The following is a 24,886-nucleotide window of genomic DNA, read 5'->3' as shown; positions in this document are numbered from 1 at the left end:
GTCTGTCTGCAGTACTAAAACTTTCTTCTGCCCGATACACTTAATGTCTGAAGGTAATGACAGCAATTTATTAATTTTATTAGAATAGAATCAAAATTAGTATTTCTTAGTCAGGTGCAGAGATTTTGGGTGTTGTTATTCTAGGCAATAGGACACCTGCTTCAAGAAAACTAGTAATTTCTTTCTTTCATCCATGTAAGGCCTGTAAGGTGGCGGCTGCAGTGTAACATGTGTTAAGTTCAATCTCGCGACATTTAGTTGAATTCGAAGGTGCTCTCGTAGATGATGTTGTCTTGTACCAGTGGAAATTGTGTAAACAACAGTGTTCTGTGTGGTAGTGCTATTTTTTCTGTGCTCCACCAATATCTATGCTGGAGAAAATGGTAAACAGGAGAGTGAACAGCAGCGCGTCCAGCAACAGGGAAGCAGCAGGTGCAGCGGGCTTGCTCTTGGTGAAAGATGTGGCCACGGCTCCCGGTATAGCTGAGATGGTCCGCTCTGAGGTAAACGCTGCGCTTCGCGATAAAGACAATCTCAATCTGATAGCAGGCACTATATCAGATACAGTAATGGCAGCAGTATTGGCCAAAATGGTGAAACTGTTGAGGCCAATACTGCCAAAATTACAGCATTAAAAAAGTCTGTCTCTGAATATGAGAAAAAGGCATGACTGTTGGAAGTAAAACTATCTGCCGCAACAGACGAGCTAGAACAGTACCAAAGGCGAAATAGTCTACGACTGTTTGGCGTAAAAGAAAATAAGGAAGAAGGCACAGACAAACTGCTTATACAGGTTGCACGTGAAAAATTAGGCATTGAAGGGACTAAGGTAGACATTGACAGGAGCCATCGGGTGGAACGAAAACTACCAGGTGCTACCAAACCTCGTCCGACAATAGTTAAATTTGTCTCATACCGAAAAAGGGCAGAGTTCTTTACCCAGAAGGAGAGGTTAGCAAGACAGGGCTTACAATAAGGGAAGATCTGACACATGAATGGCTAAAGATTTTAAACAGTGCCATATCCCATTTCGGTCTTCTGAATGTGTGGGCTCAGAATGGCAGAGTAATCATGAAGACAGCAGCTGGAAAGAATACAGTCACAAACATGACAGAACTGAATAGTATTAAGTGAAGCTACTCGAGCCGAAAGTGTAAACTTAACACCATTTGCAAATTGTAACATCCCCTATATTCAGATACACTGTCTCATAATTGTATTAACTTTTTAACTATCCCCATATTTGTACCTTCAACTAATTTTTTTTTAATTGTATTAACTTTGTATTATTTTTTGTACCTGTAGCTCTGACGTTTACTTAATTTTAGTTACTGCTAATACTATTTTTATTTGCTCAGTTTATTCTCTTCCATTCTGTAATAGTACCATTGCAATTATTAGTCTCTCCTTTTGTTCATTAATCACCCATCTCTTTGGTTTCAATTGTTCATAATAAAAATCACTATCAGTATCACTTTAGTAAATTTCAATCTAATTGTAGTTTTCCTACGATAATCACTATCAGTGTCACTCTAATAAATTTCAATTTAATTCTACCTTCCTATGATAATCTACTAGTTATTAAGCTTACTTCTCTCTGCTGGTAGCATCGGCCTTTTAAATCATTCCCCTTTTCCTTATTCCCATCCTAAGCTGTTTCAAATACACTAATTACATTTCACCTCTTACGACAGAGGATACACAGTGACACACAGCCATCACTGTTTTGGTCATATTCTCCTTGCACCAAATACCACTACTCCATTTTCTATACCCCTGCAACATTAGGAAATATCTTGCAATCGCCTTTCTTTTGGCACTCACAGAGTCACAAACAGGTCGCGCAAAATCTCGGACACCCCTCTGTTATGTCACTTCACGGAAGCAGCGGCCAGTGACCCTGGCGGCAGGGAGTGCCCAACAAAGGGACAAACCAGTCTACCACCCTACTCCAGGCTGCCCAGGGGATGAGTCAGAGCTTTCAGTAGTGCACTGCAACATCCAGTCTTTATCTGCAGACAATAGACAAAATTTTGTCCTGAGAAATACTGCAAAAAAATACTGCAGCCGTTTTCTACAAAAAAATGTTTCTCCCTCCCCCCCAACGTCTAAGTGGCGTATTTTGAGACTTTAAGGATAAACAGTTTTTTTCTTTTTAATTTTGTTTAGTGCTCATTACCTGCTACCATTTGTTATATATTCCTGACATTGTGCCAGAATGTGGACAGTATGCAGCACCATATTAAACTCAGCAGAAAAACTTCAAAAAGCCAAGATCACTAGTAAAATATTTATTTGGATAATCGGTTTTGATAAGACTACATTACCATATTTTGATCTTATGCTCTATATAAATAATCTATGCTACACATTGTGTCTCATCACAAATACACATGTGAAGATTATGAAAAGCACTTGATAGGCATCTTCAGTGGCCTGTAATATGTATATTTTTGTTTATGCTATTTGCTTTATATCTGGGATGACAGTCAAAAAGTAAAAATTATCAAAACACCGTAACTTTACACACTGAAGTCCCAAAAAACCAGGTATAGCCATACGTATTCAAATACAGAGAGATGTAAACAGGCAGAATATGGTGTTGTGGTCTCACCACCTATATAAGACAACAAGTGTCTGGCGCAGTAGTTAGATCAGTTACTCCTGCTACAATGGCAGATTTTCAAGAATTAAGTAATTAAGTGAGTTTGAACATGGTGTTATAGCTGACACATGAGTGATGGGACATGGCACCTCCCAAGTAGCGATGAAGTGGGGATTTTCCTGTACGACCATTTCACGAGTGTACTGTGAATATCAGGAATCTGGTAAAAGATCAAATCTCCGACATTGCTGTGGCTGGAAAAATATCCTGCAAAAATGGGATTAACGAAAACTGAAGAGAATCATTTGACATGATAGAACTGCAACCCCTGTGCAAATTGGTGCAGATTTCAATGCTGGGCGATCAATAAGTCTCAGTGTGTAAAACAACAAAACATCATCAATATGGGCTTTTGGAGCTGAAGCCCCACTTATGTGCTCTTGATGACTGCATGACACAAAGCGTCTGGGCCATCAACACCGACACTGGACTGTTGATGACTGGAAACCTGTTGCCTAGTCAGACGAGTCTCGTCTCAAATTTTATCGGCACGTACGGGTATGGAGACAACCTCATGAATCCATGGAGCCTGCATGTCAGCTGGGGACTTTTCAATCTGGTGGAGGCTCTGTAATGGTGGGGCGTATGTGCAATTGGAGTGATATGGGCTCGATATGTCTAGATACGACTCTGACAGATAGCACGTACTTAAGCACCCTGTCTGATCCCCTGCATTCATTCATGTCTATTGCGCATTCCGATGGACTTGGGCAATTCCAGCAAGACAAGGCAGCACCCCACATGTCCACAATTGCTACAGAGTGGCTCTAGGACCACTCTTCTAACTTTAATCACTTCACTGGCCATCAAAGGTATTTAGCAAGTGTACCAGTTTCTTTGGCTCTTCAATGTATGTAAATGAAAACGACAGATCTACAAAAGTTCAAGATGGCTGATTACTTAAAATTTGTTTTCTTTCTGCTAGAAGTTGCAGCTTAGTATGCACTATTATTTTCTTCTTTCCTTATTTGCTGAATTAGAGGCTTTCATAGCCCTATTTGATATTTTGGCAACAGTTTCTATGAGGTGTGACAATAAAGTAATGAGACTGATTTTCTTTGCAAGATGTGGCAACCCTGCAGGCTTGCATAGGCACAATATCTTTGACCTTCGTCTTTAAACTGCTTCTAGTCCAAGCGACACATTGATGCACCTGCTCAGTCGTGAGTTGTGCTATAATAAGTTAACACGTTTTTGTGTCTCTCGTCACAGAAATGTAACCGCATAATATTGCACATTGGTATGCGGTATTTAGAAATTATAAAACTATTGCTCATTTTCATCATCTACAAAGGCTGAGTGACAGAATTACTTACCACCTGGATCATCACAAAGATGTAAGTCAATGTGCTTAAGCAGAAAATGATAGGAAGTTTCAATGAAGTCATAGCGGTTAAAGAGACGGGACAAAGTGCTTCCAGAATCTTTGATATGTTCCTGTTGTGATATTTGTGCTTGATACTCAGGTAGCATCTAAAAAACAAACAAACAAACAAACAAACTGGTTGATGTTAGGTTCACATAGAATTAACACAGCAGTAAGAGTTACAATTTATTCGGTTGTGCATCATCCAAGAACTTCTGTGATTCCATTATTCCAAGGCATTCTCAACTCTGCTTGAGAAGCTCTAAAATAATGATTGACAATTTACTTACAAAATTAAAGGGTTATTTTGTACATTATACATAAACAGGTTACCACAGTATCATAGCATTAGCATCTGTCTGGCCAATATACAATAAAAACATGAATTCTAAAAGCAAAAGATATAACTAAACAAATGTATAAACGGAGCAAAAATGCATTTGTTTATTAATAATCTACTTTGAGAAATGAACCTGCTTCAGAAATTGAGACAGAGAACTGGCACATGGATTGCTTGTACTCAGAGAATGAAAAGTCAATAATGGTGATGGTAAAAGAATGACATGGTATTGTTGATCTATGGAATTTTCATTAAGTGGTCTAGGGAAAACTCAAAAATCAAACAATGCAGGAAAGATGTTGGTAGGAAGGGAAAAATGGCACAGGCTGTGAAGCAGTCACTGAAATGAAGAACATCATGCTGGGCAGCATGCTCAGCAATTGGGTTGTCCAGCTGTTTCTTGGCCATAATTCGACAGTAGCCATTCATACAGACACAGAACTTGTTGGTTGCCATGCCCATGCAGAACCCAGCACATTGCTGTGTTCTACATTTCAGTGACTGCTTCACAGCCTGTGCTATCTGGATCTTTCCTACCTACACCAGCTTTTCTGAACTGCGCAGGTGGGAACCCTGCCTGTAATATATCCTATGTTCCCATAACACTCCTGGCCTCAACCTTCGTTAGACATTATCCTTTACCCACCTATCAATCTTTTCTTCTGTCCTTTCCGCACCCCCCCCCCCCCCCCCACGCCTCACTATGCCCACCAACTCTGCCATCTATCTAACTTCCTGACTGCACCTAGCTGCCCTATCCCTATCCTCTCTCCACCTAGTCCCTGTATGCTTCCACAAGTCACAATTCACCAACCCCTACCCTGCTATCCTTCCCCCTTCCCGCACCAATCTCCTCCTTACTCTCACCACCTAGATTGCTTCTCCCATCATTCACTGATGCTCGCAATCTGGCCTTGGCAGCCAGAGACTGTTTGTTTGTTTGTTTGTTTGTTTGTTTGTTTGTGTGTGTGTGTGTGTGTGTGTGTGTGTGTGTGTGTGTGTGTGTGTGTGTGTGTGCGTGTTTTGTCTGATTCCGATGAAGGCTTTTTTGGCTGAGTGTGTGCTTGTTTGACAGTCTTTTTGTTGTGCCTATCTGTGACTCAGCATCTCAGCAAACTATCTTGTACATAATATTGTCACAAAACCTTAGAAATCCTGCGTCACTGTGCCACCTGGTGGGCACAATAAAGGTCATCTAATGTTATACACACAATGTATTAGGCTACATGCTGAAAGCAGAAAATGTAACAACACTTATACATCACAGCGTAAATGACAAAGTGTACCATATACTGGCCTTAGTTCACATTGTTACGTGCATTATTTGTATTCTGTTTACCTTCTACAGCAATACAGTTTTCTTAACATATGATTAAGATCAAATCATCTCTACAGTCACTGCCATGTTACCTTTAAGTGCTTTCCTTGTAACAGATAGGGACTTATTCAACCTGTAACGTATATTTATTAATCATTTAATTAAGATACAGGATACCCTTCAAAGATCAGTAATATAATTCACTTTGAACCATGGACCTTGCCATTGGTGGGGAGGCTTGCGTGCCTCAGCGATACAGATAGCCGTACCATAGGTGCAACCACAACAAAGGGGTATCTGTTGAGAGGCCAGACAAATATGTGGTTCTTGAAGAGGGGCAGTAGCCTTTTCAGTAGTTGCAGGGGAAACAGTCTGGATGATTGACTGATTTGGCCTTGTAACAATAACCAAAACAGCCTTGCTGTGCTGGTATTGCGAACGGCTGAAAGCAAGAGGAAACTACAGCCGTAATTTTTCCTGAGGGCATGCAGCTTTACTGTATGGTTAAATGATGATGGCATCCTCTTGGGTAAACTATTCTGGAGGTAAAATAGTCCCCCATTCGGATCTCCAGGCAGGGACTACTCAAGAGGATGTCGTTATCAGGAGAAAGAAAACTAGCATTCTATGGATCGGAGCGTGGAATGTCAGATCCCTTAATCGGGCAGGTAGGTTAGAAAATTTAAAAAGGGAAATGGATAGATTAAAGTTAGATATAGTGGGAATTAGTGAAGTTCGGTGGCAGGAGGAACACGACTTTTGGTCAGGCGAATACAGGGTTATAAATACAAAATCAAATAGAGGTAATGCAGGAGTAGGTTTAATAATGAATAAAAAAATAGGAGTACGGGTAAGCTACTATAAACAGCATAGTGAACGCATTATTGTGGCCAAGATAGACATGAAGCCCATGCCTACTACAATAGTACAAGTTGTATGCCAACTAGCTCTGCAGATGACGAAGAAATTGAAGAAATGTATGATGAAATAAAAGAAATTATTCACATAGTGAAGGGAGACAAAAATTTAATAGTCATGGGTGACTGGAATTCGGCAGTAGGAAAAGGGAGAGAAGGAAACATGGTAGGTGAATATGGATTGGGGTAAGAAATAAAAGAGGAAGCTGCCTGGTCGAATTTTGCACAGAGCATAACTTAATAACAGCTAGCACTTGGTTCAAGAATCATAAAAGAAGATTGTATACATGGAAAAAGCCTGGAGATACTGACAGGTTTCAGATAGATTATATAATGGTAAGACAGAGATTTAGGAACCAGGTTTTAAATTGTAAGACATTTCCAGGGGCAGATGTGAACTCTGACCACAATCTATTGGTTATGAACTGTCGAAACTGCAAAAAGGTGGGAATTTAAGGAGAAGGGATCTGGATAAACTGACTAAACCAGAGGTTGTACAGAGTTTCAGGAAGAGCATAAGGGAACAATTGACAGGAATGAGGGAAAGAAATACAGTAGAAGAAGAATGGGTAGCTTTGAGGGATGAAGTAGTGAAGGAAGCAGAGGATCAAGTAGGTAAAAAGACGAGGGCTAGTAGAAATCCTTGGGTAACAGAAGAAATATTGAATTTAATTGATGAAAGGAGAAAATATAAAAATGCAGTAAATGAAGCAGGCAAAAAGGAATACAAACGTCTCAAAAACTAGATTGACAGGAAGTACAAAATGGCTAAGCAGGGATGGCTAGAGGACAAATGTAAGGATGCAGAGGCTTATCTCACTAGGTGTAAGATAGATACTGCCTTCAGGAAAATTAAAGAGACCTTTGGAGAAAAGAGAACCACTTGTATGAATATCAAGAGCTCAGATGGAAACCCAGTTCTAAGCAAAGAAGAGAAAGGAAAAAGGTGGAAGGAGTATATAGAGGGTCTACACAAGGGCGATGTACTTGAGGACAATATTATGGAAATGGAAGAGTATGTAGATGAAGCTGAAATGGGAGATATGATACTGCATGAAGAGTCTGACAGAGCGCTGAAAGACCTGAGTCAAAACAAGGCCCCGGGAGTAGACAACATTCCATTAGGACTACTGACAGCCTTGGGAGAGCCAGTCCTAACAAAACTCTACCATCTGGTGAGCAATATGTATGAGACAAGCGAAATACCCTCAGACTTTTCTCCTAATAATCCAAAGCTGACCATTCTACTCACTAAGTGGCAGAAGGAGAACACACATATAAAAAGTATTAAGTATGCAAGTTTTCTCGTCCTGTCTGGTAAGTCTCCCGTGACCTGGAGTCTGGGTGACTTTTCCAAACACTACCCCTTTTCCTAATTCTCAACAGCCCTTTTCATTCACCCCTCTTCCTTCACCTGAAACCCTTCTGCCAGAAAAAGTAGCCATTGGCTCCAAAAGCTTACATACATAGTATCTTTTATATATGTTTTCTCCTGCCCTGCTTGGTGAGTAGATTTTTTTCTACCCAATTAAATTATGTTTCCAAAAATGGATTATCTTTGTTGACATAAGGTTGAGCATTCGCCTTCCCAACCACACTCCTCATGTGCTCATTCCATTTCATATCACTTTGCAGTGTTACACGCAGATATTTAAAACAACAAGACTGAAATAAGGTTGACCATTTGCCTTCCCAACTGCACTCCTCACGTGCTCATTCCGTTTCATATCACTTTGCAGTGTTACACGTATACATTTAAAACAACAAGACTGTGTCAAGCAGGACGCTACTAATGCTGTATCCCTACATTATTGGTTTGTTTTTCATAGTTATCTACATTAACTTAGATTTTTCTGCATTTACAGATCACTGCCATTCAGCACACCAACTAGAAAAATTGTCAAAGACATCTTGTACCCTCCAACAGTCAATCAATTTCAACACCATCCCATTCACCACAGCATCATCAGTAAAACCTCAGACTGTTGCCCACCCTTTCCCAGACCATTTACATATATAGAAAATAATAGCGGTCCTATCACACTTCCCTACGACACTCCTGACGATATCATTGTCCCTGATGACCACTCGCCATAGACAACAATGCACTGGGTCCTACAACTTCAGATGTCTTTGAGCCAGTTACATATCTGGGAACCTATTCCACATGCTCATATCTTTGTTAAGAGCCTACAGTGGGGCACCGTGTTGAATGATTTTCGGAAATCTACAAATGTGGAACCTGTTTGTTGCGCTTCATCCATAATTTGTAGTATATCATGTGAGAAAGGGCAAGCTGAGTTTCACACGAGCAGTGCTTTCTAATACTATGTTGATTTATGGACATAAGCTTTTCAGCCTCAAGGAAATGTATTATACTGGAACTCAGAATATGTCCCAAAATTCTGCAGCAAACCAATGTTAATGATACTTTTGTGGGTCAGTTCTTTTCCCTTCTTGTATACAGGAGACATGTGCTTTTTTCCAGTCACTTAGGACTTTGCACTGGGAGAGAAATTTGCGATAAATGCAAGCTAAGTAATGGACACACTGTAAAACCTAACTGGGATTCCATCTGGATCTGGTGATTTATTTGTTTTCAAACTCTTTCAGTTGTTTCTTTACAATATGGGTGCTCATTACTAAGTTGCCCAAACTGGACTCCGTGTGATGGTCAAACAATGATATGTTTGTAAAATTATCCTGCATGAATGACTCATAATAAGTGAATTTAAAACTTAGGATTTCCTTTTGCCATCTTCTACTGCCACACCAGACTGGTAAATGAGTGAGTGGATGAAAGCCTTAGACCTGCTTAGCTATTTACACAGGACCAGAATTTTCTTGGGTTCTCGGCCAGGTTCTTTGCTAACATATGACAGTGGTAGTAGTTGTATGCTTCATGCGTAAATCTTTTCAAAGATGCTCATATGTCTACTAACCTTTGTCTGTTTTAATTTGCACATTCTTTTTGAACTGATAGTGCAACAGCCTTTGTGTCCTCAGCATTTTCTGTTGTCATTAAACAATGGTTAGTCTTTTCTGTCCTTAAGCCAGTTACTAGGTGCCTACTTCTCAAAAGCATGATTTACAATCTATTTAAACTTTGCCAATAATTCCTCTATGCCCATCATAATGGAAATAAATGATGTCAATTCACTGTCTAAATGAGATGCTACCAATTGCTTTTCTACTCTTTCTAGCAGAAATAGTCTCCTAACCTCTTTAACTGATTTATTAACTTCCGTAACCCCAGTTGATATGTTGAGATTAAAATTACTAATCTCCATCTCTATACCTACACCATCAATAAGGTCCAGCCTATTTGTAGCTACAAGGTATAAGATATTCCCATTACATATGAGCTGCCAAACTGGCTGCTCCAGACAGTTTTTGGCAAATGTCTTCAAAACTACTTTGCAATACTGACTGTACTGCCTGCAATGCTTGGAAAGTTAAAGTTGCCTCCAACTAGTACTGCATGATCTAGTTATTTACACACTATTCAGCATAGATCTTCTTTGATTGACTCAAACTGCCACAGCGGAATCAGCTGGCCAGTAAGTAAACCCAACAATTAACTTGGTTTCATCTAGACCTGTTATACATGACCATATAACATCATTTTCACACTCAATTTCAACCTCAACAGATTTTGGCAACTACAACTAACACTCCCCCTCCTACGGCATCTATTCTACATTTCTCATATACATTCCACGACTCACTAAAATCTCAGAGCTTTCTACTTGCTTTCTACTTTTGGTTTCAGCCAGCTCTAGGTCCCAAGAATAATTTGAGCATGAGAACTTCACTGGAGGGCAGCAAATTCAGTAACCTTGTTATGAATAGTATTACAATTTACTAAGAAAATTATGGCAGTCAAGTGTCTTTACTCTGAATGCAGCATCTACTGGCAAGTGTTGATCATAGTACCTGAAACTACTGCCTAGCCTCAATAACCCCTATATGCACTCCGCAAGTGCTCTACTACCTGAGTAGCTGCTGCCTTTGTGCAGTGCACCCCTGACCTATCAAGTGGAGTCCTGCAATTCTCCACCCTATAATGCAGATCCAGAAATCTGCAGATAAGATTTCCAAAGAGTTGACAAAGTCTTTGGTTGAGACCCTCCATTCAGCTCCAAACCAAAGGACCCTGATCAACACTGGGAACAATGTTACAAACTGTAATCTATGCTTTCAACCCACACACAAGGCCAGCACCTCCACCAGCCACCTGTATGAAATGAGGATGGTATCAGAACCCATGCGACAGGTGTGATCATTGCCAATGTGAGCCTTGGAGACCATTGCATCCTGCAAACTCAATAGCAATACGCAAATCACCTCCACACCTTGGATGAGGCACCAGGGCAGACCTACTGAGTGCACAGTGGCTTTCTTTCCAGCCATGAACACTATCTTCCTAAGAAGCTCCATAACGTGCCTAATGTTGGAGCTCCAGATAACCAGTGAACCACTAGCCATATGTGTCAGCTTGGACCTTGCTGAAAGAACAGACACCAGTTCACTCACATGATGAGGCCAGACCGCCAGCCTCCACACTGGTCTTTTGCCTCGAGCAACACAAACGGATAACAACCTGCCACATAGCCTACTGTAAAGGTGGACCCACCATATCGGCTACACTAGGAAATGCCTTGGCAGCTGAGCCCATGGGTGAAACAAGCAACAACTGATATGTCTCAGGCAATGCACCAGATTCTCCGCCACCTCTACATCCTGAGGTGGCAGCCTGAGGGCCAAACCCCTTTCATGTTCTTCATTTCCCATTTTATGCTGAACTCTCAATCACTGATATCCAAATTTAGAAGTTATCTGTTCATCACTTTCCTATACTTGCCATTTACTATACTGGCCACACTGCTATTGCGACTCTTGCATGTTTTTTTGTATGAGATACTGGAATTCTAAGTTTACATTTAAAAAAACGCTTTTTTATTTCAATGTTAATTCAAATACCATAACTGTTCCTGCTCTGCGCACAAGGTTATCAGATTTTGCCAATCTAAAGCACCACTCTTACTACCTACTCTTTATAGTGTTACCTCCTAGTATGGATAGGGTAAAGTGTGCAACTTTGTTCCTCATCTTACAAGATCAATTCAAATGAAGAGTAAATTTGCAGCTAAGTGCAAGAGATCCAGATTAGCTTTTAGTGTCTTGTTTCCTCCCTCTCTCTCTCTCTCTCTCTCTCTCTCTCTCTCTCTCTCTCTCTCTCTCTCTCTCTCTCTCTCTCTCTCTCTCTCGCTCTCTTTTTCCCCCCATCTCCTTCCTACAAAAAAGATTAGGATATAATTTCAAGTAAAAGTGTTGTAATAATAAAGCTCCAAAACTTAAACATTATTCAAATACAGGATGTTTACTACAGATGTTCTTGGGACATAAAATAGCCACAGTTGTTTGCAAAAAATGGCACTGGACATTTCTATATTATTTGTAAACCTCATTATTGTCAGGACACTTTTCTAACTTATTGTATTGAAAGAACTTCTTTCTTTAACAATAAAATTACTGATAATTTTCAAATCTAATACAAAACTTACATGCACAAAACTTTTTACATATAACATTTTCTCAACTTCTTGATCTGTTCTTGCTCCTGTCATCTTGCTGTACAATTATTTCCTAGTTGAGGAGTCACATTCTGACAAGTCCTAGCACAAATGAATCTATCAGTAACTTTCTCTAGCACTAACAAGTCCTTGATTTTATCAAATATCATTTTCTTAACTGTTCTTAATAACTGGATTTCATTTTGTAGCAAATTTACAAAATATTCCTATATTACTATAAGAAGTTTCAGCTGCTTCTTTACATATGTTGGAGTATTTACTTCAGAGCTAGAGAGCAACACACCTTGCAAAGCAAAGGTATCTTTCACCACTTATCTCCCACTTGCCCATAATACACCAATGCTATCTGTACATAACTTGTTACACACCAGGATGTAATAGGGTCAGTCCATTCTTCCAACGAATCAGAAATTATTGTGGGCATCCTGGTCTTCTCTTGTTCATTTAAGTTCATTCTGAAATGAATGGATACAGTTTTCTGGTGTGCAAGGTTTAGAAGAATTGAAAATGTCAAACCAGTTATTGAACTTATATACAAAAGGTCTGATTTCCAGCTGTTAGTTACGAAACTTTCTTCACCGTGATAATGGAAAACTTTCACATTTGAATGAGAGAACAGCTCTGACTTGGACGTGACATAACAGCACTTGCAGTGGATGAACAACCAACATTAGTCCAAGAAGAGCTAACATGACTTATCAGTCGCAGTATCTTATTGAAAAATAATGAAAACTTTTGAATCATATACAGGATCGCTATCACTACGAAGTTGTGCAATATAAAAATACTATAACAGTTGTTGTTGTTGTTGTTGTTGTTGTGGTCTTCAGTCCTGAGACTGGTTTGTTGCAGTCCTCCATGCTACTCTATCCTGTGCAAGCTTTTTCATCTCCCAGTACCTACTGCAACCTACATCCTTCTGAATCTGCTTAGTGTATTCATCTCTTGGTCTCCCTCTACGATTTTTACCCTCCACGCTGCCCTCCAATACTAAATTGGTGATCCCTTGATGCCTCAGAACATGTCCTACCAACCGATCCCTTCTTCTTGTCAAGTTGTGCCACAAACTTCTCTTCTCCCCAATCCTATTCAATACTTCCTCATTAGTTATGTGATCTACCCATCTAATCTTCAGCATTCTTCTGTAGCACCACATTTGGAAAGCTTTTATTCTCTTCTTGTCCAAACTATTTATCGTCCATGTTTCACTTCCATACATGCCTACACTCCATACAAATACTTTCAGAAATGACTTCCTGACACTTAAATCAATACTGGATGTTAACAAATTTCTCTTCTTCAGAAACGCTTTCCTTGCCATTGCCAGCCTACGTTTTATATCCTCTCTACTTCGACCATCATCAGTTATTTTGCTCCCCAAATAGCAAAACTCCTTTACTACTTTAAGTGCCTCATTTCCTAATCTAATTCCCTCAGCATCACCCGACTTAATTAGACTACATTCCATTATCCTTGTTTTGCTTTTGTTGATGTTCATCTTATATCCTCCTTTCAAGACACTGTCCATTCCATTCAACTGCTCTTCCAAGTCCTTTGCTGTCTCTGACAGAATTACAATGTCATCGGCGAACCTCAAAGTTTTTATTTCTTCTCCATGAATTTTAATACCTACTCCGAATTTTTCTTTTGTTTCCTTTACTGCTTGCTCAATATACAGATTGAACAACATCGGGGAGAGGCTACATCCCTGTCTTACTCCCTTCCCAACCACTGCTTCCCTTTCATATCCCTCGACTCTTATAACTGCCATCTGGTTTCTGTACAAATTGTAAATAGCCTTTCGCTCCCTGTATTTTACACCTGCCACCTTTAGAATTTGAAAGAGAGTATTCCAGTCAACATTGTCAAAAGCTTTCTCTAAGTCTACAAATGCTAGAAACGTAGGTTTGCCCTTCCTTAATCTTTCTTCTAAGATAAGTCGTAAAGTCAGTATTGCTTCACGTGTTCCAGTGTTTCTACAGAATCCAAACTGATCTTCCCCGAGGTTGGCTTCTACTAGTTTTTCCATTCGTCTGTAAAGAATTCGTGTTAGTATTTTGCAGCTGTGACTTATTAAGCTGATAGTTCGGTAATTTTCACATCCGTCAACACCTGCTTTCTTTGGGATTGGAATTATTATATTCTTCTTGAAGTCTGAGGGTATTTCGCCTGTTTCATACATCTTGCTCACCAGATGGTAGAGTTTTGTCAGGACTGGCTCTCCCACGGCTGTCAGTAGTTTCAATGGAATATTGTCTACTCCGGCGGCCTTGTTTCGACTCAGGTCTTTCAGTGCTCTGTCAAACTCTTCACGCAGTATCATATCTCCCATTTCATCTTCATCTACATCCTCTTCCATTTCCATAATATTGTCCTCAAGTACATCACCCTTGTATAGACCCTCTATATACTCCTTCCACCTTTCTGCTTTCCCTTCTTTGCTTAGAACTGGGTTTCCATCTGAGCTCTTGATATTCATACAAGTCGTTCTCTTATATCCAAAGGTCTCTTTAATTTTCCTGTAGGCGGTATCTATCTCACCCCTAGTGAGATAGGCCTCTACATCCTTACATTTGTCCTCTAGCCATCCCTGCTTAGCCATTTTGCACTTCCTGTCGATCTCATTTTTGAGACGTTTGTATTTTTTGCCTGCTTCACTTACTGCATTTTTATATTTTCTCCTTTCATCAATTAAATTCAATATTTCTTCTGTTACCCAAGGATTTCTACTAGCCCTCGTCTTTTTACCTACTTGATCCTCTGCTGCCTTCACTACTTCATCCCTCAAAGCTACCCATTCTTCTTCTACTGTATTTATTTCCCCCATTCCTGTCAATTGCTCCCTTATGCTCTCCCTGAATCTCTGTACAACCTCTGGTTCTTTTAGTTTATCCAGGTCCCATCTCCTTAAATTCCCACCTTTTTGCATTTTCTTCAGTTTTAATCTACAGGTCATAACCAATAGATTGTGGTCAGAGTCCACATCTGCCCCTGGAAATGTCTTACAATTTAAAACCTGGTTCCTAAATCTCTGTCTTACCATTATATAATCTATCTGATACCTTTTAGTATCTCCAGGGTTCTTCCATGTAGACAACCTTCTTTCATGATTCTTAAACCAAGTGTTAGTTATGATTAAGTTGTGCTCTGTGCAAAATTCTACCAGGCGGCGTCCTCTTTCATTTCTTAGCCCCAATCCATATTCACCTACTATGTTTCCTTCTCTCCCTTTTCCTACACTCGAATTCCAGTCACCCATGACTATTAAATTTTCGTCTCCCTTCACAATCTGAATAATTTCTGTGGTGTCACCGCCAGACACCACACTTGCTAGGTGGTAGCTTAATTCGGCCGCGGTCCATGTAGTACATGTCGGACCCGCGTGTCGCCACTGTGATCGCAGACCTAGCGCCACCACCAAGGCAGGTCTCGTGATACGAGAGTGGACTCGCCCCAGTTGTACGAGAACCTAGCTACCGCCCAGTTGTACGAGAACCTAGATACCGACCAGATGTACGAAGCCTTTCTCTCTCATTAGCCGAGAGACAGAATAGCCATCAGCTAAGTTAATGGCTACGAACTAGCAAGGCGCCAATTGTATCAGTGCCTATAGCTTACGAGTATTCAAGAGAGATGTATTCCAAGGACTAATAAAAAGATAAGTAATAAGCATCTACATACTTTTCTTCTTATTCATTTATAAGTTCTCATGTTCCAGACTTCACGCCCGTCTGCTTTATGCCGTGCGTGCACTATCGGCTACAGCGTTAGTCTAGAGTTCATTTTCAGCAATCTCAACTTCACGGTGTCGGCCCAGCTACCGACACAACATTTATTGGCGACGAGCAAAAGAGTTTGTATTAATTCGTTTGCAACATTGGCGACGATTTAAAGTGTTTTCTGATTGCTTACATTTAATTGTGTCATGGCTTCGCCACATTCTCCAGATGTACTGTCCGAATTTTATCGCTTGCAGAATCAGCAGACGCAGGCGTTATTGGATGCCCTTGGACAGCTCGTCCCGGGTCAACGTGCGCTGCACACCGATGCGGCCGCCGCCGCTTCTTCGCTACCGCTGCCACTAAACGCTGTTGCACCTCCCTTTCGACCATACGTGGCAGCCGATGAGACCTGGCACGAGTGGTCTCGCCAGTTCAACTTTCATCTAGCTGCCTACAGAATTCAAGGTAATGAGCGGCAGCCGTTTTTGCTTTCTTGTGTCGGTGTGTCCACATACCGTGTGATAGTGAAATTGTTTCCCCGACGCGACGTAGCAACTCTGTCCTACGAGGAAATTTTGTCTGCTTTAGATGCCTATTTCAAAGAAACAGTTAATGTGGTTGCAAAACGGTATACGTTCTTTCGTACAAAACGTACGGCCGGTCAAACCAATAGGGAGTGGGTAGCAACATTGCAAGGACTTACTAGGGACTGTGCCTTTGAATGTGACTGTGGTCTTTCTTATTCAGATACAATGGTGCGTGATGCAATTGCACAGAACGTTTCTGATGTTCGCATACGGGAGCAAATTTTGAAACTAGTTAATCCCTCCCTTCAACAAGTGATAGACATATTGGATAGACAGGACACACTTGACTGTGCTCAGGAATCTTTTGAAACTTCGCCAGCCGTGTGTAACATTAACCGGCCCGCTGGACGCGCTGCGCGGCCCGGTAACCGGGCCTTGCGCACGTCGACACAGCGACCGCCGCGTGCTAAGCCAGGTGTGCCGCGCCAGCCCACGAATGTAGTGAAATCATGCCCGCGGTGTGCTACTAGACATTCGCGTGAACATTGCCCGTCACGCCAAGCTATTTGCTTTTTCTGCAATAAGAAAGGACATGTTCAAAGTGTTTGCCAGACAAAGCTCAGATCAGACAATCACAATCATTCCAGGCCCTTTGCTTCGCGCCGGAATCGAACCCAGGACACTCAGGCTCGTGGACCTTCGCCTATGGACATTCATGTCATTAATTCCGCTTCGTCCAGTGACACTTTCTCTAACAGTAACTGTGTTCGTCCCACAAACACTGTGCGTCGACGTCGCCGGAAATCACGTCAATTAGCAAGTGATTCTGTACCAGTGTCTGTTCCAATTGCACAAAACAGTCGCTTTTGTCGTCCGCAGGACAATAAACTTTTTGTGGACTTAGACTTTGAAGGCAAAGTGATACCATTCCAGCTCGATACCGGAGCTGCAGTTTCATTGCTCAATCACGACACGTACAAACAACTGGGCAAACCTCCGTTGCGTTCCGCAAATGTTAAGCTAACTACATATTCCGGACAGAAAATTCCTGTGTTGGGACAGTGCAGCCTTCTTGCAACATACAAGGGACAAACAAAACTTGTGTCATTTTACGTTCTTCGTTCTTCTTCTGTAGTGAATTTGTTTGGTCTAGATTTGTTTAAGTTGTTTAACATGTCTATTGTAAATCAGGTCCTATCAGTGAATCACTGTGCCTACAGACAGTGTTTCTCGGCTGTGTGACGAATTTGCAGACGTTTTTGCACCGGGCTTAGGTTGCGCTAAAAACTATGAAGCACATTTAGAACTGAAGGTAAACGCGCAACCGAAATTTTTCAGGGCGCGCAATGTTCCCCACGCATTGCGTGATGAGGTCGCAAGAACGTTACACGATCTCGAATCACAGGGTGTAATTGAACGTGTGCAAGCTTCTCTCTGGGCCTCACCCTTAGTAATTTTGCCAAAACCTTCCGGAAAATTGAGACTTTGCGTGGACTTCAAGGCCACAGTGAATCCACAGCTAGTGACTGCTACTTTTCCTTTGCCCCGCCCGGAAGATCTTTTTGCTAAACTGTGCCCGGGAAAATATTTTTCAAAGTTGGACCTCGCCGATGCGTACTTGCAAATACCGGTGGACGACGAATCCCAGCGCGTATTGGTGGTTAACACGCATCTTGGATTGTACCGCTTCAAAAGACTGCCATTCGGGTGTGCCTCCGCCCCTGCCTTGTTTCAGCAATATTTACAAACTATTTGTGCGTCGGTCCCTACTGCAGCAAACTATCTGGACGATATAGTGATCTCCGGACAGACAGAAGAAGATCATCTTGCGAACTTACGAACATTATTTCAGGTCTTGCGGCAAAATGGTCTTCGCTTGAGGAAGGACAAATGTGTGTTTTTTGCTCGTGACTTACCATACCTGGGACATGTCATTAATGCCCAAGGCATACATCCGAGTCCAGAGCACCTCCGTGCCATACAAGAATTGCCTTCCCCTCAAAATGTGAAACAGCTACAGAGTGTGTTGGGTAAAATTAATTATTATCATCGCTTTCTGCGCAATGCCTCTCCTATTTCAGCTCCGCTTCATCGCTTACGCCGTACAGGTGTTCCGTTTCTCTGGACGACGGAATGCGAACGCGCCTTTCGCCAGTTGAAATCGGCGTTGCTTTCTAATACTTGCCTTACGCCATTCGATCCCCAGAAACCCCTTTTGTTGATGGTAGATGCATCGGATTTCGGGATCGGTGCTGTGCTTGCGCACAAAGTTGGCTCCCATGATCGCCCTATTGCCTTTGCGTCCAAATTGCTCTCGTCTGCGCAAAGAAATTATTCACAGATAGAGAAAGAAGCTTTGGCTCTCGTGTTTGGTGTTACTACGTTCCATGATTTCTTGTATGGTCGTCACTTTACCATCATCACAGACCACAAACCTTTGACATCGCTTTTTCATCCGACCAAGCCTGTACCTCCACGTACAGCGCAGAAATTCATTCGCTGGTCTATTTTCCTCTCGCAGTACCGCTACGATATCTTGTATCGGTCCACTGCTAAGCACGGAAACGCCGATGCGTTGTCCCGTTTGCCTGTTGCTGAGGATAAAGCATTCGATTCTTCCGAACTTGCTTGCATGTTCATTGATTCAGAAACCGATGAAGTGGTCGAATCGTTTCCGATTGATTTTCGTCGTGTAGCTACAGCCACAGCTGCTGACCCTGTCCTTGCTACTGTTTTACGTTTTGTTGCTACGCAATGGCCTTTGTCAAAGTCTCGGATCGAGGATCCGTTGGTTCGCCGATTTTTTGTTCACAAGGAGAGACTTTTTGTTCGACGTGGTGTTTTGTTGTTGCGTTCTGATAATGATCAGTCCAGAGTCGTGGTCCCACGTTCGTTACAGTCCTCTGTTTTAGGGCTTCTTCACCAAGGACATTGGGGTATAGTGCGAACGAAACAACTTGCTCGTCAGCACTGTACTTGGTTCGGAATCGATGCTGCGATTACGAATATGTGTTCTTCTTGCATGGCGTGTGCCGAACAACAGTCCGCACCGCCGCGGAAAGTCTTTGCGTGGCCAAACGCCACTTCCCCTTGGCAACGCTTGCACATTGATTTTGCTGGTCCATTCTGGAATGCTCGATGGTTGGTTCTGGTCGACGCCTTCAGTAATTTTCCTTTTGTTGTCCGGATGTCTTCCACGACGTCCTCCGCCACCATCCAAGCGTTGTCTGCTATCTTTTGCATTGAAGGTCTTCCGCAGACTATTGTTTCCGACAATGGCCCACAATTCATGTCCGCAGAATTTCAGTCATTCTGCCAGGCCAATGGTATTCAACATCTGACATCCGCGCCGTTTTCGCCTCAGTCCAACGGTGCCGCTGAACGATTGGTCCGGACTTTCAAGTCACAGATGTTGAAATTGAAAGAGTCGCATTCTCGGGAGGACGCATTGTTGCTCTTTTTGTCTTCGTATCGCTCTCAGCCCCGAGATGGTCGCTCGCCGGCTGAGTTGCTCCACGGTCGTCCTCATCGCACCTTGATGTCTTTGCTGCATCCGCCGCATCAAGTTCCTGTGCAGCGGCAGACTCCTGCTTTTGCTCCAGGCGACGTTGTATTTTATCGCAACTATCGAGGTTCACGGCGTTGGCTCGCAGGGCGCATTCTTCGCTGCCTCGGCCGCGCGCTGTATTTGGTTTTGGGGGCCTCTGGTGAGGTGCGTCGGCATCTCAATCAGCTGCGCCTCTGTCGTTGCTCGGGTTCTGCCGCTCCCCGTCTGCTTTCAGCGACGGTGCCGTCCGGTCAGCGCCCTGGGGACCCATCTACTGGCTCGCCTCATCCCCAGGTGTTACCGACGATGCCTTCCATTTTGCCCCATGGCGACGCGCCGCCGCAGCAGCAGCAGCCGCCGCCGCCGCCGCTTGTTCTCCCGCCGGCGCCGCCCGCATTCGACGCTTCGTTGCAGCCGCCAAGCGCCTCCCAGGGTCACGCGCCGCCGATCGCTTCCCGTGACCAGCTGTCCTCCGCCATGGAACTCCCGCCCGCTCCGGACCACATGACGTCATCGCACGTCGGCTACCCCGACGCTATGGAGGTTGACCCTTCGGTCCCTCCTGTCTCTTTACGGGCGCATACACCGCATGTTGACGTGCACCCTGGACTAGTTTTTCAGGCGTTTCCTAGCTCCCCTCGGACCGAATGGCCGGGTGCGGGTGGCACAGCCTCGCCTGTTGTTAGGCTCCCCACCTCATCGCATACGTCAACATGTGGTCCTCCCCACGGCGGGCGGAAGCCTTATCACACAACCGTTCGCCGATTTGCGGGGGAGGAATGTGGTGTCACCGCCAGACACCACACTTGCTAGGTGGTAGCTTAAATCGGCCGCGGTCCATTTAGTACATGTCGGACCCGCGTGTCGCCACTGTGATCGCAGACCTAGCGCCACCACCAAGGCAGGTCTCGTGATACGAGAGTGGACTCGCCCCAGTTGTACGAGAACCTAGCTACCGCCCAGTTGTACGAGAACCTAGATACCGACCAGATGTACGAAGCCTTTCTCTCTCATTAGCCGAGAGACAGAATAGCCATCAGCTAAGTTAATGGCTACGAACTAGCAAGGCGCCAATTGTATCAGTGCCTATAGCTTACGAGTATTCAAGAGAGATGTATTCCAAGGACTAATAAAAAGATAAGTAATAAGCATCTACATACTTTTCTTCTTATTCATTTATAAGTTCTCATGTTCCAGACTTCACGCCCGTCTGCTTTATGCCGTGCGTGCACTATCGGCTACAGCGTTAGTCTAGAGTTCATTTTCAGCAATCTCAACTTCACGGTGTCGGCCCAGCTACCGACACAACAATTTCTTTTATTTCATCATACATTTCTTCAATTTCTTCGTCATCTGCAGAGCTAGTTGGCATATAAACTTGTACTACTGTAGTAGGTGTGGGCTTCGTATCTATCTTGGCCACAATAATGCGTTCACTATGCTGTTTGTAGTAGCTTACCCGCACTCCTATTTTTTTATTCATTATTAAACCTACTCCTGCATTACCCCTATTTGATTTTGTGTTTATAACCCTGTAGTCACCTGACCAGAAGTCTTGTTCCTCCTGCCACCGAACTTCACTAATTCCCACTATATCTAACTTTAACCTATCCATTTCCCTTTTTAAATTTTCTAACCTACCTGCCCAATTAAGGGATCTGACATTCCACGCTCCGATCCGTAGAACGCCAGTTTTCTTTCTCCTGATAACAACATCCTCCTGAGTAGTCCCCGCCCGGAGATCCGAATGGGGGACTATTTTACCTCCGGAATATTTTACCCAAGAGGACGCCATCATCATGTAATCATACAGTAAAGCTGCATGCCCTCGGGAAAAATTACGGCTGTAGTTTCCCCTTGCTTTCAGCCATTCGCAGTACCAGCACAGCAAGGTCGTTTTGGTTATTGTTACATGGCCAGATCAGTCAATCATCCAGACTGTTGCCCTTGCAACTACTGAAAAGGCTGCTGCCCCTCTTCAGGAACCACACGTTTGTCTGGCCTCTCAACAGATACCCCTCCGTTGTGGTTGCACCTACGGCACGGCTATCTGTATCGCTGAGGCACGCAAGCCTCCCCACCAACGGCAAGGTCCATGGTTCATGGGGGGGACTATAACAGTATTAATGGTCATGCAGACAGATTTGACAACACCAAATGATTACTATAACAGTATTGTAATCATTTGGTGTTGTCAAATCTGTCTGCATGACCATTAAGTACTGTGTTGAAGGTAATACCACGAGAAGTGTTATAAAAGCTGGTAAAAAGAGTTGTTTTCTCCATCATGCAAAAAATCTAATGTGAGTCTCTTGTACATCAGCACTGTTGTGCACCCAATTCTGCGAGGAAAGAAACACAATTAGCACTGCAAAAAACATGTTTTTCCTTTCTTTTTCTTTCCCTTTTCCTTTTCTTGGGTGGGGGGGCAGGGGGCGCAGGTAATAATCAGGCACAGATTTCAATGCCAAGCAATCCATACATATTTTACCAGTCCAATGAACATACATACTGATAAATGATGATGAATTAAATAGTGTACTTGTATAGTGTTCTTTGTAGTTGGTTATTCCCTGTTTTGGGCACTTAATTTATCTTTATTCATCCAAGGATCATCTCACAATGATGATAGGAATTGCCGAGGTAATATAATGTGAATCAGTAGCTCAAAATAAGCACCACACAGAATCGATAACACGCTTCATGAGGATGGGGCAGCTGTTTCTGTTTCGTTTTAGGGTGCAAAAACAATGGGGGTCATACGCTCCGAAGTCAAAGCTATAGAGCACGAAGACAGAGAGGAGTTAAGAAATGACTATACGTCAATCCCAACTGACATAAGAGAAGACAGCTAAAAAACAGGGATGTGGAGAAACAGCTACAAAAGACACCGTACAGAAATGGAGGTCCACAAGTAAAAATTAAATGGCCTTCACCATATTGCTTAGATGGATAAAAAGTAAAACACGGTCAACAGCCCACATGTCATTTGCTAAACCAGCCAATAACTCAAACGTCAAAGCCAAGTGGGAACATAAACAGTTAAAAAATGGCCATTTAATGAGGAAGTGGCGAACAGTTAAAACTTGGGTGCAATGTGTACAAAGTGGTGAGGGAGCACCACTGATCAAATGAAAATGGCTAAAAAGGCAGTGCCCAATATGCAACCTAGTTAAAATGACCTCCTCCCAGTGGGAGGGCCGAGAGGAGGTCGTCCAAGCTGTTGGGAGAGGTTTAATAATTCGGAGCTTATTCCCATGAATGGAGGACCAATGGCGATGCCAAAGGGACAGCATCTCCTGACACACAGCCACACAGAGATCACTGGAGGGAATATAGGAACTAGTGGGCTAAGGTACGAGGTCTGCAGCCTTGGCAGCAGCGTCAGTAACCTCATTTCCTGGCAGACCGACATGACCAGGAACCCACACAATCATCACAGTGACTCCACCAAGAGTGAGCAAGTGACAATTTTCCTGAACCCGTTGCACTAATGGATGAGCAGTGTACAGCCTTTGAAGGATGCTGAGAGAGTCTGAGTAGAGGACACAATTGGAAAGTCTGTGTCGCTGGATGTACTCTGTGGTCTGATACAGGGCAAAGAACTCAACTGTAAATATTGAGCAGTGTGCTGGAAGCCGATACTGAAAGATGTGGGCGCCAATGACGAAGTCACACCTGACACCACAGTCAGTCCAAGATACATCAGTGTTGACAAATGTACTATCGTGAAGTTCCATGCAAAGGTTGTGAAACTGAAGGTGATAGAGCGAGGCTGGAGTAGTGTCCTTAGGAAGTGAATGAAGGCCAAAGTTAACATGGACCACTTCACGAAGCCAAGGTGGTGAAGGGTTCGCACCCACCAGGAAAGTTGCAGGTAGTGTGAAGTTAAGCCGCTGGAACAAGTGCCAAAAGCAGACTCCAGGAGGCACCAGAGAAGAGGGACACGCCCGATACTGGCGATCAATGGAATCAGCAAAGAAGGAGGCATAGGATGGGTGGCCATGCATGGCAGACAAATGGCACGCATAACGGCTGAGGAGAAAATAATGGCGGTAGGACAGTGGTAGATCAGCAACTTCAGCATTACAGACTTAGGGCTAGTGTAAAGGATGCCAATTGCCAAACAGATGCCACGATGGTGGATAGTGTTGAAACGGCGTGAGAGGGATGGATGTGCAGATGCATAAACAAAGCATCCACTGTCTAGTTTTGAAGGGACTGGTAGAAACGGAGGAGGGTGGTTCGATCTGCACCCCAGGAAGTATCATCAAGGACACGTAGGACACTGAGGGACCGCACACAGCGGGCTGCCAGATAAGACACATGGGAGGATCAAGAGAGTTTCCTATTGAGCATGAGCCCCAGGCATATAGCAGTTTCAATGAACGGAAGAGAAACAGGCTCAAGATGTAAAGATGGTGAGAAGCCAATTGCACCACAAGAAATTCATACAGATGGTTTTGTCATTGGAAAGCCACTGTCGATGCTCCAGAAGTAAAGACGATCAAGACCTCGCCGAAGATGCAGCTCAGTGAGACAGGTCTGTGGAGAACTGCAATAGATGGCAAAATCGTCAACAAAAAGGGAGCTGAAGTTGCCCAGCGGGAGACAGGCCTTTATGGGGTTAATGGTGATTGCAAAGAGTATGAAACTCAGGACGGAACCCTGAGGCACACTGGTTTCCTGGATAAGGGTGTCCAACAAGGCAGAACCCACATGCACCTTGAAAACTCAGTCTTTTAAAAATTACTGAAAGAAACAGGGCAGGCGGCCACAGAAACCCCACGTGTAAAGAGTACAGAGGATACCAGTTCTCCAGCAGGTGTCATAGGCCTTCTCCAAATCGAAAAACATGGCCACAGTCTGAGATTTCCACAACCATTC

The 24,886-nt window shown here is 43.1% G+C and overlaps 1 protein-coding gene across 3 annotated transcripts in view; it reads right to left on the bottom strand.

Annotated features, from left to right (window-relative positions):
* LOC126412774 (UHRF1-binding protein 1) overlaps nt 1-24,886 on the bottom strand; it is a 443,324-nt gene that overhangs the window by 324,094 nt on the left and 94,344 nt on the right. For all 3 annotated transcript variants that reach the window (XM_050082540.1, XM_050082538.1, XM_050082539.1), the window contains exon 5: nt 3,982-4,138. In XM_050082540.1, coding sequence (XP_049938497.1) covers nt 3,982-4,138 — 157 coding nt within the window. The remainder of the gene's footprint in view (nt 1-3,981; nt 4,139-24,886) is intronic.

This window comes from Schistocerca serialis, chromosome 7, assembly GCF_023864345.2.
Source record: "Schistocerca serialis cubense isolate TAMUIC-IGC-003099 chromosome 7, iqSchSeri2.2, whole genome shotgun sequence".
Classification (NCBI taxonomy): Eukaryota; Metazoa; Arthropoda; class Insecta; order Orthoptera; family Acrididae; genus Schistocerca; species Schistocerca serialis.
Note: the sequence above shows the minus strand (reverse complement) of the source record. Positions and strands in the feature narration are given on the sequence as shown.